This window comes from Vanessa atalanta, chromosome 12, assembly GCF_905147765.1.
Source record: "Vanessa atalanta chromosome 12, ilVanAtal1.2, whole genome shotgun sequence".
NCBI lineage: Eukaryota > Metazoa > Arthropoda > Insecta > Lepidoptera > Nymphalidae > Vanessa > Vanessa atalanta.
The window spans coordinates 11,871,705-11,889,929 of NC_061882.1; the positions used below are offsets into that span (position 1 = coordinate 11,871,705).

General features: G+C 42.3%; 1 protein-coding gene across 1 annotated transcript in view; it reads left to right on the forward strand.

Moving 5' to 3' along the window:
* Window positions 1–18,225, forward strand: part of LOC125067933 (microtubule-associated protein futsch-like) — a 132,708-nt gene that overhangs the window by 96,896 nt on the left and 17,587 nt on the right. The window contains exons 8-23 of the mRNA XM_047676831.1: window positions 339–6,034; window positions 6,095–6,410; window positions 6,651–6,718; window positions 6,959–7,579; window positions 7,640–8,371; window positions 8,432–8,578; window positions 9,359–10,258; window positions 10,319–11,299; window positions 11,360–15,031; window positions 15,152–15,298; window positions 15,419–15,871; window positions 16,100–16,411; window positions 16,592–16,771; window positions 16,832–16,999; window positions 17,060–17,131; window positions 17,252–18,211. Coding sequence (XP_047532787.1) covers window positions 339–6,034; window positions 6,095–6,410; window positions 6,651–6,718; window positions 6,959–7,579; window positions 7,640–8,371; window positions 8,432–8,578; window positions 9,359–10,258; window positions 10,319–11,299; window positions 11,360–15,031; window positions 15,152–15,298; window positions 15,419–15,871; window positions 16,100–16,411; window positions 16,592–16,771; window positions 16,832–16,999; window positions 17,060–17,131; window positions 17,252–18,211 — 15,425 coding nt within the window. The remainder of the gene's footprint in view (window positions 1–338; window positions 6,035–6,094; window positions 6,411–6,650; window positions 6,719–6,958; window positions 7,580–7,639; window positions 8,372–8,431; window positions 8,579–9,358; window positions 10,259–10,318; window positions 11,300–11,359; window positions 15,032–15,151; window positions 15,299–15,418; window positions 15,872–16,099; window positions 16,412–16,591; window positions 16,772–16,831; window positions 17,000–17,059; window positions 17,132–17,251; window positions 18,212–18,225) is intronic.

The window sequence follows — 18,225 nt, forward strand, 5'->3', positions numbered from 1 at the left end:
AATATGTATTTAACACCATGAATTACTTTTTGCAAAGTCTGGATCATCAACACCATATAGCAATACTTAATGTAACCGTGATTCAGCTTAAAGCCTTAATGAGTCAGTGATATCACAGACATAAGGGATAAGACATACATATTTGACCGTATAATCATATTTATAGTCAATACTTACTATCAAGTTTTTGTCAGAATGTAACTCAACACATCTAAATACATAATATTTTTGGATGTATTATGTAAGAACTGTTTATTTTTTTTTAAACAAATCAGTATGTTATTTTTCATCTTATTTTATTATTTTATTAATATTAAAACAATGATTTTTTTTTTCAGGGACCTTAGATATGTATGTGCTTAATCCGTCCAAGGACTCTAAATATGTTCGAGAGTTTCTAAAGAGGTGGCATAACAGTGAACAAAAACTTTTTGAAGGGGCCAATATATCTGGACAATTCAATTTTCCTATTCCTAATTTAGTATCAATATGTGCATTGTTAGTATGGCGGCCGGCTAACCCTGACGATACAATTACAAGAATAATGTTTCCTGGGTCAACCCCACAGCACAAAATTTTTGAAGGACTTGAAAGGTTAAGACACTTAGAATTTCTACAGCACCCTACATATACAGGCCGTCAAATGCTACCTGTCTCAGTACCGTCTGCCACAATAACTTCCACAAAAACAACAAAGCAAGCTTCAACGAAAGTTAGTAAAGAAAAGAGTACTGTCACAGAAAAGAAAGATGATAAAGTTTCTGAGGTGGATCATTCAAAGCTAACGAAAGATGAAACATATTCTAAAAATATAATCGACAATAAATTATTAAGTGAACTAGCTGACACTGAAGATAAAAAAATTGAATCAGTTTTAAAAGATGCTATAACTGCTAGAGTTGATACAAAATTAGACGATAAATTTGCTCAGTATGAAAGCACCGTAATAGATGGCTTATCAAAGAAGAAGGATACAAAGAAAAAAGTCTTGGATAAGAAATTAAAACGTATTGATAAGGCTGATGAAGTTAAAGATACTATTTATAAAACTTCGGAAATAAAGAAATTAGAAACGGATAGCAAATTAAAATCTGAACCTCGGAAAAAAACAGATAGAATGAAAATTGATTCAATAACGTCATCAGTGGCTAAAAGTAAGGTTAGTCATCGAGCACTACTCAAGACGGCTGAGAAAAAATCAACATTAAGTTCAATAGACAAAAAAATAATCACAGATGACAAAAAGTCTCCCCCTACAACACCAAAGAAAATAATAGATACCAAAACCACTACAACAATAGCAAAGGATAAAATTAAGATAAAAACTAGAAAAGTAAGTCCAGGGAGCACTCCTGCTAAAAGCATGAAAGAAGCAAATAACAGACGTGTACTTGAATCCAAATACAAGCAATCTTCATCTCCTAAACGAGATCTAACACAAAAAGTTTCCGATAAGAAAGATACAAAAACAAAACGTGAACCAATTTCACGTCGGCCAAGACCCTTAGCTTCGCCTATCAAAGGAATTAAAGCATCAAAAAGTCCTACTAAGTCAATTAAATCTGTCAAATCTGATACTTCAAAGTTAAAAGGTCTTCAGAGAGTGAATTATGAAGACATATTAAAAGATGCTAAAAAATCTGATGAAGAAACATCAAGATCTCTTGATGACATTAAGCAACAAGAGTTAGACGAGAGGGAAGAACAAGAAATTGTCAGGGAAATTGAAGCAGTTTTTAATAGAGATAGCGAAGCAGACGAAAAAATTGAGTTTGTTGGAAGGTCTGACATAGAGAAAATTACTTGTTTATTAGATGACGTCAAAACTGAAACTACTGCTGATGGTGAATTTGAAGAAGAATATCTAATTATTGAAAAAGAAGAAGTTGACCAATATACGGAAGAATCGATAGCAGATCGAGATAGTAGTCATGATAAAGAAGATGAATTACATAAACACATAAAAGACAAAGAAGAATCTGAAAAGCAAAAGATTGAAAAAGATGATATTGAGGCGGTCAAAATAAAACCTGAAACGGTTACTGAAAAAGAAAGTAAAGAGATCGAATCAAAAGATCATTCTGTAAGTGTAGAAGAGAAACAAGATATAAGCAGTGAAAAGAAAACCTCTGATAGTAAAAGTGGCCTTATCAAACCTAAGGATTCTCTTGAAAATATTATACAAGAAACACACCTAGACGAAAAAATATCAACAACTGTTGAGTCTGGTGCCACAACTGCGCCTACTCTTCCTGAAGATGAACGAATACCGTTAGACGAGATCAAGGAAGATCAGCATGTTGAAGAAAAATATATTAAAGAAGAAACTAAAGAAATCTTACCAACGCGAAATCAAATTGACATTCAAAAGCCGATGTCTTTAGAAAAAAGTCCTAAAATTACAACTTTACCTGCGCCTATTAGAGAAATCGTAAAAACACCGGATGAAGTCGCAGACTTACCATTACATGAAGAAGTAGATTATCAAACATACGAAGAGAAAAAAACACCAACTGAAGATGATTATAAGCGTAGAATAGAAATTGGCTTAGATCATGTAAAAATACCCAAAGACTTACCACTAGTTGATAAAGAAATAGCCTATAAAGAAACTATTCAAGATGTCATTGTTAAAACTGTTCAACGTCCGTCTCATGCAGAATTGGTTACAGTTACACCTGGCTCTGCTCCAGAATCCCCAATGTATCATGATCAAATGAAGGCTACTTTATTGCCTGGGAAAGATTTAAAAGCAGTCAAAGAGTATGAAGGCTCTGCTTTTGACTATGGTCAATTTACAGAAAAATTACGTGAAACTCATATCACAACGGTAGATTCACCAAATAAAGATGACATAATTATTATTGAAGACATTTCTTCAATGCCTGAAAAAATACCATCGATACCAGAAGATGTAGAAAAAGAAATAGAAGAAGCGAGTAAATTAGAAGCAATCGATAAACCTTTACTTAGTCCGAAGGATGTTGAAAAGATCGTTGCAGATGTAGCCGAAGTGTTAAAATCTGATAAAAGCTTGGAGGAACTAATAGCTGAAAAATCGCCGATGCTGCGAAAATCTCCAGAAATATTTAGCAAAATAAATATTGGAGATGAAGAGGCAATTGAAACAACATCAATTTTCTTAAAAGAAGAAAGAGCAACTGATGAACAAGTTACAATTGCATCAGGTATTAGCGAACAGTTGAAATCAGATGGTATAAAAGAAAGGGACACCAAACAAATACAACGTGTATCAGAGAAGGAAAAGAAAACTCGAAAAGAAGTGTCACCTGCACGATCTGTAACATCTGAAGATATCAGCGATGTTTCCGATAAAACCGTTCTTAGTGAAGGAAAGAAAATAAAACGCGAACGTATGGACGACAAAGACAGTTTAATAATGCAACAGGACTTTGAAAAAGTTTCATCTCAGGTCGATTCTATTATAAAACCGGTCACAACCCAAATTAACGGTTTTGCTCTTGACACACCTGCAACAAAAGACAAGATTGTTTCTCTCAATGTTTTAGATGAACTTCCATTAATTGAATCAAATAAAAATATCACTGATTTACAAAGTGAAAAAAGGCTAAGTGTCACCTTAGATTCTGCTAAAACACTTGAAAAACTTGAAGAAAGAATTGCTGATCTAAAGAAAAAAGAGGATCAAAAAGAAATCACTGGAAATTTAGAAACTACAAGCCGTGAAAAACAACAAGAGAAACAGTATCTCCGTAAGCATTCGGAAAAAGATATAGTTAAACCGGATATTAAAGAAAATATTGCCATCGATTCATCAATCCTACCAACGGAACAAGATTCACTCACTAAAGTTCTTGAAAAAGAACTTGTTTCTGAGGAAAAAGAGAAACTAGAAGATGATGTTGCTGACACGACAAAGCACGACACTTATCACATACCTTTACATATCGATGTTAAAAAAGAATCCCCTCTTTTAACTCACATAACTTCAAGAGAATTAGAGAAAATACCAAGTCCTGATTTAATACAAGACATAAAAGATACAACAAAGCCTAATGAATTTGATGACAAATTAAAACAAAAGCCCAATATCGTTTCTGACAAACTTGATGAAAAGCAAGTAAGTTTAGAAAAAGATATAAGGGAATCTTTGACAGATGAAGAAACAAATAAAAAAATCGATGGTGATGAAGTTAAACAAATTAAACAAGAAGAGAAAAAAAAAGAAAGTAAATCTATGATAAGTAGTTTTATGAATAAATTTGATGAAAAACTCACTAAGGCCAAAGGACTTTTTACAAAAAAGACTGACAAATCTCTCGATGAAGGCATTTTGTCTGAAAAACCAATTGCAGAAAAATCCGTTGAAGTAAAGAAATTGATTCATGAAACAGATAGCAAAAAAATGTTAGATTCTATCAAATTACTTGAAACGTATATGATAGCTTTACTTTCGTCACAGAGAGAAATTGAAGAAATACTTGGTGAATATTCCGTACAGGGAGAGCCAAGTGATAATTACGATATGAAATCAGAAAACATACATGAAGAACATATTTTAATCGTTCGGACAACTACCACAAGGGTGATCAAAACAAAATATGCTGATAGATTTGGAATAATCAGAAAATTAAAAACAATCACAATAACCACAATAACCAATAGCCGTCCTGATGGATCGTCGACTACTGATATAGACGGAAATACAGTATTAAGTGACATTGACGACAAAATTATATCTGAAATAAGACGTTTCAACATTAAAGAAGATACTACAATTGTCGAACAAAACATGAAAAGAGAAATAAAAATTAATGAAAAATTAATTATAGAAAAATCCAATATAAATATAATTAAGGAAATCATAACAAACCAAATGAGATTAAGGAGGAAATTAAAAACAACAATCGAAACAAAGAGAGAAATCAATTTATCAGAAACAGACGTTGAAACAATTGCAACAACAACAACATACATAGGAGATTTTAATACAATAACAAAACGAATCTCAAATGAAAAACTTGTTAAAATTATTATATCATCAAAGAAGACTGTTCCAAATATATCAGAATCACCTATTTTACCTGATATTCATTCAATTCAGAAGCAACTCAATAGTGCTAAGGATGACATGATACAACCTATATTAGAAAAGTTGGATGGAAAAACTCCTAGCCCAGTTAAAGAAGACAAAGATAAACTAAATTTCGTAAAGCCAGACGAAAAGACGCCTAGTCCCGTAAAAGAAATCGAGGTAAAATCACCATTCGACAAACCAGACGAGAAGATACCGAGCTCTATTAAAGACGATAAAGAAAAACCCGTAATCGAAAAGAAAGCGGTGACTAGCCCTGTCACAGACGTTATGTCAGAATTCCTTGTAGTAAAACCAGACGAGAAGACTCCTAGCTCCGTTGAAGGAGAACAGGTAAAACCAGCATTCGAAAAATCTGATAAAAAGGCACCTAGTCCCGATAAAGTTGTTGAAGTAAAACTATCATTGGAAAAGCCTGTGGAGAAGACTCCTAGCCCGATTAAAGATGAAGAATTAAAACCATCATTGGAAAAGCCAGAAGAGAAGTTACCTGGTCCAGTTAAAGAAGGCAAAGAAAAACTTGGACTCGAAAAGGCAGAAGTGAAGGTGATCGAAGATGTCAAGGAAAAACCGCTTCTAGAAAAACGAGACGAGAAGACACCTAGCCCTATGAAAGCAGAAGAAGTAAAACTATCATTTGATAAACGAGAAGAGAAGGCTGCTAGCCCCGTTATAGAGGATGAGGTAAAACCATCATTTGCAAAACCATATGAGAAGGCGCCAAGCCAGATTAAAGACGACAAAACAAAACCCGTAACGGAAAAGCAAGTGAAGAAGGTGCCTAGCCCAGTCACAGGAGACAAGGAGATACAACTTTTAGACAAGCCCGACGAAAAAGTGCCAAGCCCTGTCGAAGATGACAAGGTGAAACCACTTTTTGAAAAACCAGACGAGAAGGCTCCTAGCCCCGTCAAAGATGACAAGGTGAAAACTCTTTTAGAAAAACCAGACGAGAAGGTTCCTAGCCCCGTCAAAGATGACAAGGTAAAACCACTATATGAAAAACCAGACAAAAAGGCTTCTAGCCCAGATAAAGTGGATGAAATAAAACTATCATTGCTAAAGCTAGACGAGAAAGCTCCTAGTCCAGTGGAAGTAGAGGTAAAACCATCTTTGGAAATGGCCGACGAGAAGACGCCTAGCCCTGTCAAAGATGAAAAGATGAAACCACTATTAGAAAAACTAGGGGAGGAGGCTCCAAGCCCTGATAAAAATGAAGAGGTACAACCATCAATGGAAAAGGCAGAAGACAAGTTGCCTAGCCCTGGCCAATATGACAAGAGTAAACCACTTTTAGAAAAGCCAGACGAGAAAGTGCCTAGCCCTGTCGAAGGTGACAAGGTGAAGCCACTTTTCGAAAAACCGGACGAGAAGGCTCCCAGCCCCAAACAAGATGACAAGGTGAAACCACTTTTAGAAAAACCAGACGAGAAAGCTCCTAGCCCCGATAAAGTGCATGATGTAAAATCATTATTGGAAAAGCCAGAGGAGAAGATGCCTAGCCCTGCTAAAGATGACAAGGCGAAACATATATTAGAAAAGGCCGACAAGAAGGTTCCTAGCCCTGTCGAAGGTGACAAGGTAAAGCCACTTTTCGAAAAATCGGACGAGAAGGCTCCCAGCCCCGTCCAAGATGACAAGGTGAAACCACTTTTCGAAAAATCGGACGAGAAGGCTCCCAGCCCCGTCCAAGATGACAAGGTGAAACCACTTTTAGAAAAACCAGACGAGAAGACTCCTAGCCCCGATAAAGTGGATGATGTAAAATCATTATTGGAAATGCCAGAGGAGAAGATGCCTAGCCCTGCTAAAGAAGACAAGGCAAAACATATTTTAGATAAGGCTGACGAGAAGGTGCCTAGCCTTGTCGAAGATGACAAGGTGAAACCACTTTTCGAAAAACCAGACGAGAAAGCTCCTAGCCCAGATAAAGTGGATGAGGTAAAACCATCATTCGTAAGGCCAGACGAGAAAGCTCCTAGTCCGGTTGAAGAAGAAGAGGTAAAACCATCATTGGAAAAGGCAGACGACAAGGTGCCTAGCCCTGTCAAAGACGACAAGGCCAAACCACTTTTAGAAAAGGCCGACGAGAAGGTGCCGAGCCCTGTCAAAGATGACGAGGTGAAGCCACTTTTAGAAAAACCAGACGAGAAAGCTCCTAGCCCAGATAAAGTGGATCAGGTAAAACCATCATTCGTAAAGCCAGACGAGAAAGCTCCAAGTCCGGTTGAAGAAAAAGAGGTAAAACCATCATTGGAAAAGGCAGAAGACAAGGTGCCTAGCCCTGACAAAGACGACAAGGCCAAACCACTTTTACAAAAGGCCGACGAGAAGGTGCCGAGCCCTGTCGAAGATGACAAGGTGAAACCACTTTTCGAAAAACCAGACGAGAAGGCTCCTAGCCCCGATAAAGTGGATGATGTAAAACCATCATTCGTAAAGCCAGACGAGAAAGCTCCAAGTCCGGTTGAAGAAAAAGAGGTAAAACCATCATTGGAAAAGGCAGAAGACAAGGTGCCTAGCCCTGACAAAGACGACAAGGCCAAGCCTCTTTTACAAAAGACCGACGAGAAGGTGCCGAGCCCTGTCGAAGATGACAAGGTGAAACCACTTTTCGAAAAACCAGACGAGAAAGCTCCTAGCCCAGATAAAGTGGATGAGGTAAAACCATCATTCGTAAGGCCAGACGAGAAAGCTCCTAGTCCGGTTGAAGAAGAAGAGGTAAAACCATCATTGGAAAAGGCAGACGACAAGGTGCCTAGCCCTGTCAAAGACGACAAGGCCAAACCACTTTTAGAAAAGGCCGACGAGAAGGTGCCGAGCCCTGTCAAAGATGACGAGGTGAAGCCACTTTTAGAAAAACCAGACAAGAAAGCTCCTAGCCCAGATAAAGTGGATGAGGTAAAACCATCATTCGTAAAGCCAGACGAGAAAGCTCCAAGTCCGGTTGAAGAAAAAGAGGTAAAACCATCATTGGAAAAGGCAGAAGACAAGGTGCCTAGCCCTGACAAAGACGACAAGGCAAAGCCTCTTTTACAAAAGACCGACGAGAAGTCGCCGAGCCCTGTCGAAGATGACAAGGTGAAACCACTTTTCGAAAAACCAGACGAGAAGGCTCCTAGCCCCGATAAAGTGGATATTGTAAAACCATCATTCGTAAAGCCAGACGAGAAAGCTCCAAGTCCGGTTGAAGAAAAAGAGGTAAAACCATCATTGGAAAAGGCAGAAGACAAGGTGCCTAGCCCTGGCAAAGACGACAAGGCCAAACCACTTTTACAAAAGGCCGACGAGAAGGTGCCGAGCCCTGTCGAAGATGACAAGGTGAAAGCACTTTTCGAAAAATCGGACGAGAAGGCTCCCAGCCCCGTCCAAGATGACAAGGTGAAACCACTTTTCGAAAAATCGGACGAGAAGGCTCCCAGCCCCGTCCAAGATGACAAGGTGAAACCACTTTTAGAAAAACCAGACGAGAAGACTCCTAGCTCCGATAAAGTGGATGATGTAAAATCATTATTGGAAAAGCCAGAGGAGAAGATGCCTAGCCCTGCTAAAGATGACAAGGCAAAACATATTTTAGATAAGGCCGACGAGAAGGTGCATAGCCTTGTCGAAGATGACAAGGTGAAACCACTTTTCGAAAAACCAGACGAGAAAGCTCCTAGCCCCGATAAAGTGGATATTGTAAAACCATCATTCGTAAAGCCAGACGAGAAAGCTCCAAGTCCGGTTGAAGAAAAAGAGGTTAAACCATCATTGGAAAAGGCAGAAGACAAGGTGCCTAGCCCTGGCAAAGACGACAAGGCCAAACCACTTTTACAAAAGGCCGACGAGAAGGTGCCGAGCCCTGTCGAAGATGACAAGGCAAAACATATTTTAGATAAGGCCGACGAGAAGGTGCCTAGCCTTGTCGAAGATGACAAGGTGAAACCACTTTTCGAAACACCAGACGAGAAGGCTCCTAGCCCCGATAAAGTTGATGATGTTAAACCATCATTCGTAAGACCAGACGAGAAAGCTCCTAGTCCGGTTGAAGAAGAAGATGTAAAACCATCATTGGAAAAGGAAGACGACAAGGTGCCTAGCCCTGTCAAAGACGACAAGGCCAAACATCTTTTAGAAAAGGCCCACGAGAAGGTGCTGAGCCCTGGCGAAGATGACAAGGTGAAACCACTTTTAGAAAAACCAGACGAGAAGGCTCCTAGCCCCGATAAAGTAGATGATGTAAAACCATCATTCGTAAAGACAGACGAGAAAGCTCCAAGTCCGGTTGAAGAAAAAGAGGTAAAACCATCATTGGAAAAGGCAGAAGACAAGGTTCCTAGCCCTGACAAAGACGACAAGGCCAAGCCTCTTTTAGAAAAGCCCCACGAGAAGGTGCCGAGCCCTGTCGAAGATGACAAGGTGAAACCACTTTTCGAAACACCAGACGAGAAGGCTCCTAGCCCCGATAAAGTTGATGATGTTAAACCATCATTCGTAAGACCAGACGAGAAAGCTCCTAGTCCGGTTGAAGAAGAAGATGTAAAACCATCATTGGAAAAGGCAGACGACAAGGTGCCTAGCCCTGTCAAAGACGACAAGGCCAAACATCTTTTAGAAAAGGCCCACGAGAAGGTGCTGAGCCCTGTCGAAGATGACAAGGTGAAACCACTTTTAGAAAAACCTGACGAGAAGGCTCCTAGCCCCGATAAAGTAGATGATGTAAAACCATCATTCGTAAAGCCAGACGAGAAAGCTCCAAGTCCGGTTGAAGAAAAAGAGGTAAAACCATCATTGGAAAAGGCAGAAGACAAGGTGCCTAGCCCTGACAAAGACGACAAGGCCAAGCCTCTTTTACAAAAGACCGACGAGAAGGTGCCGAGCCCTGTCGAAGATGACAAGGTGAAACCACTTTTCGAAAAACCAGACGAGAAGGCTCCTAGCCCCGATAAAGTGGATATTGTAAAACCATCATTCGTAAAGCCAGACGAGAAAGCTCCAAGTCCGGTAGAAGAAAAAGAGGTAAAACCATCATTGGAAAAGGCAGAAGACAAGGTGCCTAGCCCTGGCAAAGACGACAAGGCCAAACCACTTTTACAAAAGGCCGACGAGAAGGTGCCGAGCCCTGTCGAAGATGACAAGGTGAAACCACTTTTAGAAAAACCAGAAGAGAAGGCTCCTAGCCCCGATAAAGTGGATGATGTAAAACCAGCATTCGTTAAGCCAGACGAGAAAGCTCCAAGTCCGGTTGAAGAAAAAGAGGTAAAACCATCATTGGAAAAGGCAGAAGACAAGGTGCCTAGCCCTGACAAAGACGACAAGGCCAAGCCTCTTTTACAAAAGACCGACGAGAAGGTGCCGAGCCCTGTCGAAGATGACAAGGTGAAACCACTTTTCGAAAAACCAGACGAGAAGGCTCCTAGCCCCGATAAAGTTGATGATGTTAAACCATCATTCGTAAGACCAGACGAGAAAGCTCCTAGTCCGGTTGAAGAAGAAGATGTAAAACCATCATTGGAAAAGGCAGACGACAAGGTGCCTAGCCCTGTCAAAGACGACAAGGCCAAACATCTTTTAGAAAAGGCCCACGAGAAGGTGCTGAGCCCTGGCGAAGACGACAAGGTGAAATCACTTTTAGAAAAACCAGACGAGAAGGCTCCTAGCCCCGATAAAGTAGATGATGTAAAACCATCATTCGTAAAGACAGACGAGAAAGCTCCAAGTCCGGTTGAAGAAAAAGAGGTAAAACCATCATTGGAAAAGGCAGAAGACAAGGTGCCTAGCCCTGACAAAGACGACAAGGCCAAGCCTCTTTTACAAAAGACCGACGAGAAGGTGCCGAGCCCTGTCGAAGATGACAAGGTGAAACCACTTTTCGAAAAACCAGACGAGAAGGCTCCTAGCCCCGATAAAGTGGATATTGTAAAACCATCATTCGTAAAGCCAGACGAGAAAGCTCCAAGTCCGGTAGAAGAAAAAGAGGTAAAACCATCATTGGAAAAGGCAGAAGACAAGGTGCCTAGCCCTGGCAAAGACGACAAGGCCAAACCACTTTTACAAAAGGCCGACGAGAAGGTGCCGAGCCCTGTCGAAGATGACAAGGTGAAACCACTTTTAGAAAAACCAGAAGAGAAGGCTCCTAGCCCCGATAAAGTGGATGATGTAAAACCATCATTCGTTAAGCCAGACGAGAAAGCTCCAAGTCCGGTTGAAGAAAAAGAGGTAAAACCATCATTGGAAAAGGCAGAAGACAAGGTGCCTAGCCCTGACAAAGACGACAAGGCCAAGCCTCTTTTACAAAAGACCGACGAGAAGGTACCGAGCCCTGTCGAAGATGACAAGGTGAAACCACTTTTCGAAAAACCAGACGAGAAGGCTCCTAGCCCCGATAAAGTTGATGATGTTAAACCATCATTCGTAAGACCAGACGAGAAAGCTCCTAGTCCGGTTGAAGAAGAAGATGTAAAACCATCATTGGAAAAGGCAGACGACAAGGTGCCTAGCCCTGTCAAAGACGACAAGGCCAAACATCTTTTAGAAAAGGCCCACGAGAAGGTGCTGAGCCCTGGCGAAGATGACAAGGTGAAATCACTTTTAGAAAAACCAGACGAGAAGGCTCCTAGCCCCGATAAAGTAGATGATGTAAAACCATCATTCGTAAAGACAGACGAGAAAGCTCCAAGTCCGGTAGAAGAAAAAGAGGTAAAACCATCATTGGAAAAGGCAGAAGACAAGGTGCCTAGCCCTGGCAAAGACGACAAGGCCAAACCACTTTTACAAAAGGCCGACGAGAAGGTGCCGAGCCCTGTCGAAGATGACAAGGTGAAACCACTTTTAGAAAAACCAGAAGAGAAGGCTCCTAGCCCCGATAAAGTGGATATTGTAAAACCATCATTCGTAAAGCCAGACGAGAAAGCTCCAAGTCCGGTAGAAGAAAAAGAGGTAAAACCATCATTGGAAAAGGCAGAAGACAAGGTGCCTAGCCCTGGCAAAGACGACAAGGCCAAACCACTTTTACAAAAGGCCGACGAGAAGGTGCCGAGCCCTGTCGAAGATGACAAGGTGAAACCACTTTTAGAAAAACCAGAAGAGAAGGCTCCTAGCCCCGATAAAGTGGATATTGTAAAACCATCATTCGTAAAGCCAGACGAGAAAGCTCCAAGTCCGGTAGAAGAAAAAGAGGTAAAACCATCATTGGAAAAGGCAGAAGACAAGGTGCCTAGCCCTGGCAAAGACGACAAGGCCAAACCACTTTTACAAAAGGCCGACGAGAAGGTGCCGAGCCCTGTCGAAGATGACAAGGTGAAACCACTTTTAGAAAAACCAGAAGAGAAGGCTCCTAGCCCCGATAAAGTGGATGATGTAAAACCATCATTCGTTAAGCCAGACGAGAAAGCTCCAAGTCCGGTTGAAGAAAAAGAGGTAAAACCATCATTGGAAAAGGCAGAAGACAAGGTGCCTAGCCCTGACAAAGACGACAAGGCCAAGCCTCTTTTACAAAAGACCGACGAGAAGGTGCCGAGCCCTGTCGAAGATGACAAGGTGAAACCACTTTTCGAAAAACCAGACGAGAAGGCTCCTAGCCCCGATAAATTTGATGATGTTAAACCATCATTCGTAAGACCAGACGAGAAAGCTCCTAGTCCGGTTGAAGAAGAAGATGTAAAACCATCATTGGAAAAGGCAGACGACAAGGTGCCTAGCCCTGTCAAAGACGACAAGGCCAAACATCTTTTAGAAAAGGCCCACGAGAAGGTGCTGAGCCCTGGCGAAGATGACAAGGTGAAACCACTTTTAGAAAAACCAGACGAGAAGGCTCCTAGCCCCGATAAAGTAGATGATGTAAAACCATCATTCGTAAAGACAGACGAGAAAGCTCCAAGTCCGGTTGAAGAAAAAGAGGTAAAACCATCATTGGAAAAGGCAGAAGACAAGGTGCCTAGCCCTGACAAAGACGACAAGGCCAAGCCTCTTTTACAAAAGACCGACGAGAAGGTGCCGAGCCCTGTCGAAGATGACAAGGTGAAACCACTTTTCGAAACACCAGACGAGAAGGCTCCTAGCCCCGATAAAGTTGATGATGTTAAACCATCATTCGTAAGACCAGACGAGAAAGCTCCTAGTCCGGTTGAAGAAGAAGATGTAAAACCATCATTGGAAAAGGCAGACGACAAGGTGCCTAGCCCTGTCAAAGACGACAAGGCCAAACATCTTTTAGAAAAGGCCCACGAGAAGGTGCTGAGCCCTGTCGAAGATGACAAGGTGAAACCACTTTTAGAAAAACCTGACGAGAAGGCTCCTAGCCCCGATAAAGTAGATGATGTAAAACCATCATTCGTAAAGCCAGACGAGAAAGCTCCAAGTCCGGTTGAAGAAAAAGAGGTAAAACCATCATTGGAAAAGGCAGAAGACAAGGTGCCTAGCCCTGACAAAGACGACAAGGCCAAGCCTCTTTTACAAAAGACCGACGAGAAGGTGCCGAGCCCTGTCGAAGATGACAAGGTGAAACCACTTTTCGAAAAACCAGACGAGAAGGCTCCTAGCCCCGATAAAGTGGATATTGTAAAACCATCATTCGTAAAGCCAGACGAGAAAGCTCCAAGTCCGGTTGAAGAAAAAGAGGTAAAACCATCATTGGATATGGCAGAAGACAAGGTGCCTAGCCCTGACAAAGACGACAAGGCCAAGCCTCTTTTAGAAAAGCCCCACGAGAAGGTGCCGAGCCCTGTCGAAGATGACAAGGTGAAACCACTTTTAGAAAAACCAGACGAGAAGGTTCCTAGCCCCGATAAAGTAGATGATGTAAAATCATCATTCGTTAGGCCAGACGAGAAAGCTTCAAGTCCGGTTGAAGAAAAAGAGGTAAAACCATCATTGGAAAAGGCAGAAGACAAGGTGCCTAGCCCTGACAAAGACGACAAGGCCAAGCCTCTTTTACAAAAGACCGACGAGAAGGTGCCGAGCCCTGTCGAAGATGACAAGGTGAAACCACTTTTCGAAAAACCAGACGAGAAGGCTCCTAGCCCCGATAAAGTGGATATTGTAAAACCATCATTCGTAAAGCCAGACGAGAAAGCTCCAAGTCCGGTAGAAGAAAAAGAGGTAAAACCATCATTGGAAAAGGCAGAAGACAAGGTGCCTAGCCCTGGCAAAGACGACAAGGCCAAACCACTTTTACAAAAGGCCGACGAGAAGGTGCCGAGCCCTGTCGAAGATGACAAGGTGAAACCACTTTTAGAAAAACCAGAAGAGAAGGCTCCTAGCCCCGATAAAGTGGATGATGTAAAACCATCATTCGTAAAGCCAGACGAGAAAGCTCCAAGTCCGGTTGAAGAAAAAGAGGTAAAACCATCATTGGAAAAGGCAGAAGACAAGGTGCCTAGCCCTGACAAAGACGACAAGGCCAAGCCTCTTTTACAAAAGACCGACGAGAAGGTGCCGAGCCCTGTCGAAGATGACAAGGTGAAACCACTTTTCGAAAAACCAGACGAGAAGGCTCCTAGCCCCGATAAAGTGGATGATGTAAAACCATCATTCGTAAAGACAGACGAGAAAGCTCCAAGTCCGGTTGAAGAAAAAGAGGTAAAACCATCATTGGAAAAGGCAGAAGACAAGGTGCCTAGCCCTGACAAAGACGACAAGGCCAAGCCTCTTTTACAAAAGACCGACGAGAAGGTGCCGAGCCCTGTCGAAGATGACAAGGTGAAACCACTTTTCGAAAAACCAGACGAGAAGGCTCCTAGCCCCGATAAAGTGGATATTGTAAAACCATCATTCGTAAAGCCAGACGAGAAAGCTCCAAGTCCGGTTGAAGAAAAAGAGGTAAAACCATCATTGAAAAAGGCAGAAGACAAGGTGCCTAGCCCTGACAAAGACGACAAGACCAAACCACTTTTACAAAAGGCCGACGAGAAGGTGCCGAGCCCTGTCGACGATGACAAGGTGAAACCACATTTAGAAAAACCAGACGAGAAGGCCCCTAGCCCAGATAAAGTGGATGATGTAAAATCATTATTGGAAAAGCCAGAGGAGAAGATGCCTAGCCCTGCTAAAGATGACAAGGCCAAGCCTCTTTTACAAAAGACCGACGAGAAGGTGCCGAGCCCTGTCGAAGATGACAAGGTGAAACCACTTTTAAAAAAACCAGACGAGAAGGCTCCTAGCCCCGATAATGTGGATGATGTAATACCATCATTCGTAAAGCCAGACGAGAAAGCTCCAAGTCCGGTTGAAGAAAAAGAGGTAAAACCATCATTGAAAAAGGCAGAAGACAAGGTGCCTAGCCCTGTCAAAGACGACAAGGCCAAACAACTTTTAGAAAAGGCCCACGACAAGGTGCCGAGCCCTGTCGACGATGACAAGGTGAAACCACATTTAGAAAAACCAGACGAGAAGGCTCCTAGCCCCGATAAAGTGGATGAGGTAAAACCATCATTCGTAAAGTCAGACGAGAAAGCTCCAAGTCCGGTTGAAGAAAAAGAGGTAAAACTATCATTGGAAAAGGCAGAAGACAAGGTGCCTAGCCCTGACAAAGACGACAAGGCCAAGCCTCTTTTACAAAAGACCGACGAGAAGGTGCCGAGCCCTGTCGAAGATGACAAGGTGAAACCACTTTTCGAAAAACCAGACGAGAAGGCTCCTAGCCCCGATAAAATTGATGATGTTAAACCGTCATTCGTAAGACCAGACGAGAAAGCTCCTAGTCCGGTTGAAGAAGAAGAGGTAAAACCATCATTGGAAAAGGCAGACGACAAGGTGCCTAGCCCTGTCAAAGACGACAAGGCCAAACATCTTTTAGAAAAGGCCGACGAGAAGGTGCCGAGCCCTGTCGACGATGACAAGGTGAAACCACTTTTCGAAAAATCGGACGAGAAGGCTCCCAGCTCCGTCCAAGATGACAAGGTGAAACCACTTTTAGAAAAACCAGACGAGAAGACTCCTAGCCCCGATAAAGTGGATGATGTAAAATCATTATTGGATAAGCCAGAGGAGAAGATGCCTAGCCCTGCTAAAGATGAAAAGGCAAAACATATTGTAGAAAAGGCTGACGAGAAGGTGCCTAGTCCTGTCGAAGATGACAAGGTGAAACCACTTTTCGAAAAACCAGACGAGAAAGTTCCTAGCCCAGATAAAGTGGATGAGGTAAAACCATCATTCGTAAAGCCAGACGAGAAAACTCCTAGTCCGGTTGAAGAAGAAGAGGTAAAACCATCATTGGATATGGCAGAAGACAAGGTGCCTAGCCCTGACAAAGACGACAAGGCCAAGCCTCTTTTAGAAAAGCCCCACGAGAAGGTGCCGAGCCCTGTCGAAGATGACAAGGTGAAACCACTTTTCGAAAAATCGGACGAGAAGGCTCCCAGCTCCGTCCAAGATGACAAGGTGAAACCACTTTTAGAAAAACCAGACGAGAAGACTCCTAGCCCCGATAAAGCGGATGATGTAAAATCATTATTGGAAAAGCCAGAGGAGAAGATGCCTAGCCCTGCTAAAGATGACAAGGCAAAACATATTGTAGAAAAGGCTGACGTGAAGGTGCCTAGTCCTGTCGAAGATGACAAGGTGAAACCACTTTTCGAAAAACCAGACGAGAAAGCTCCTAGCCCAGATAAAGTGGATGAGGTAAAACCATCATTCGTAAAGCCAGACGAGAAAACTCCAAGTCCGGTTGAAGAAAAAGAGGTAAAACCATCATTGGAAAAGGCAGACGACAAGGTGCCTAGCCCTGTCAAAGACGACAAGGCCAAACATCTTTTAGAAAAGCCCCACGAGAAGGTGCCGAGCCCTGTCGAAGATGACAAGGTGAAACCACTTTTAGAAAAACCAGACGAGAAGGTTCCTAGCCCCGATAAAGTAGATGATGTAAAATCATCATTCTTTAGGCCAGACGAGAAAGCTTCAAGTCCGGTTGAAGAAAAAGAGGTAAAACCATCATTGGAAAAGGCAGACGACAAAGTGCCTAGCCCTGTCAAAGACGACAAGGCCAAACATCTTTTAGAAAAGGCCCACGAGAAGGTGCCGAGCCCTGTCGAAGATGACAAGGTGAAACCACTTTTCGAAAAACCAGACGAGAAGGCTCCTAGCCCCGATAAAGTGGATGATGTAAAATCTTTATTGGAAAAGCCAGAGGAGAAGATGCCTAGCCCTGCTATAGATGATAAGGCAAAACATATTTTAGAAAAGGCCGACGAGGAGGTGCCTAGTCCTGTCAAAGATGACAAGGTAAAACCACTTTTCGAAAAACCAGACGAGAAAGCTCCTAGCCCAGATAAAGTGGATGAGGTAAAACCATCATTCGTAAAGCCAGACGAGAAAACTCCTAGTCCGGTTGAAGAAGAAGAGGTAAAACCATCATTGGATATGGCAGAAGACAAGGTGCCTAGCCCTGACAAAGACGACAAGGCCAAGCCTCTTTTAGAAAAGCCTCACGAGAAGGTGCCGAGCCCTGTCGAAGATGACAAGGTGAAACCACTTTTCGAAAAACCAGACGAGAAGGCTCCTAGCCCAGATAAAGTAGATGAGGTAAAACCATCATTCGTAAAGCCAGACGAGAAGACTCCTACTCCGGTTGAAGAAGAAGAGGTAAAACCATCATTGGATATGGCAGAAGACAAGGTGCCTAGCCCTGACAAAGACGACAAGGCCAAGCCTCTTTTACAAAAGACCGACGAGAAGGTGCCGAGCCCTGTCGAAGATTACAAAATGAAGCCACTTTTAGAAAAACCAGACGAGAAGGCTCCTAGCCCCGATAAAGTGGATGATGTAAAATCATTATTGGAAAAGCCAGAGGAGAAGATGCCTAGCCCTTGTAAAGATGACAAGGCAAAACATATTTTAGAAAAGGCCGACGACAAGGTGCCTAGCCCTGACAAAGACGACAAGGCCAAACCACTTGTAGAAAAGGCCCACGAGAAGGTGCCGAGCCCTGTCGAAGATGACAAGGTGAGACCACTTTTAGAAAAACCGGACGAGAAGACTCCCAGCCCTGATAAAGTGGATGATGTTAAACCATCATTCGTAAGGCCAGACGAGAAAGCTCCTATTCCGGTTGAAGAAGAAGAGGTAAAACCATCATTGGAAAAGGTTGACGACAAGGTGCCTAGCCCTATCAAAGACGACAAGGCCAAACCACTTTTACAAAAGGCCGACGAGAAGGTGCTGAGCCCTGT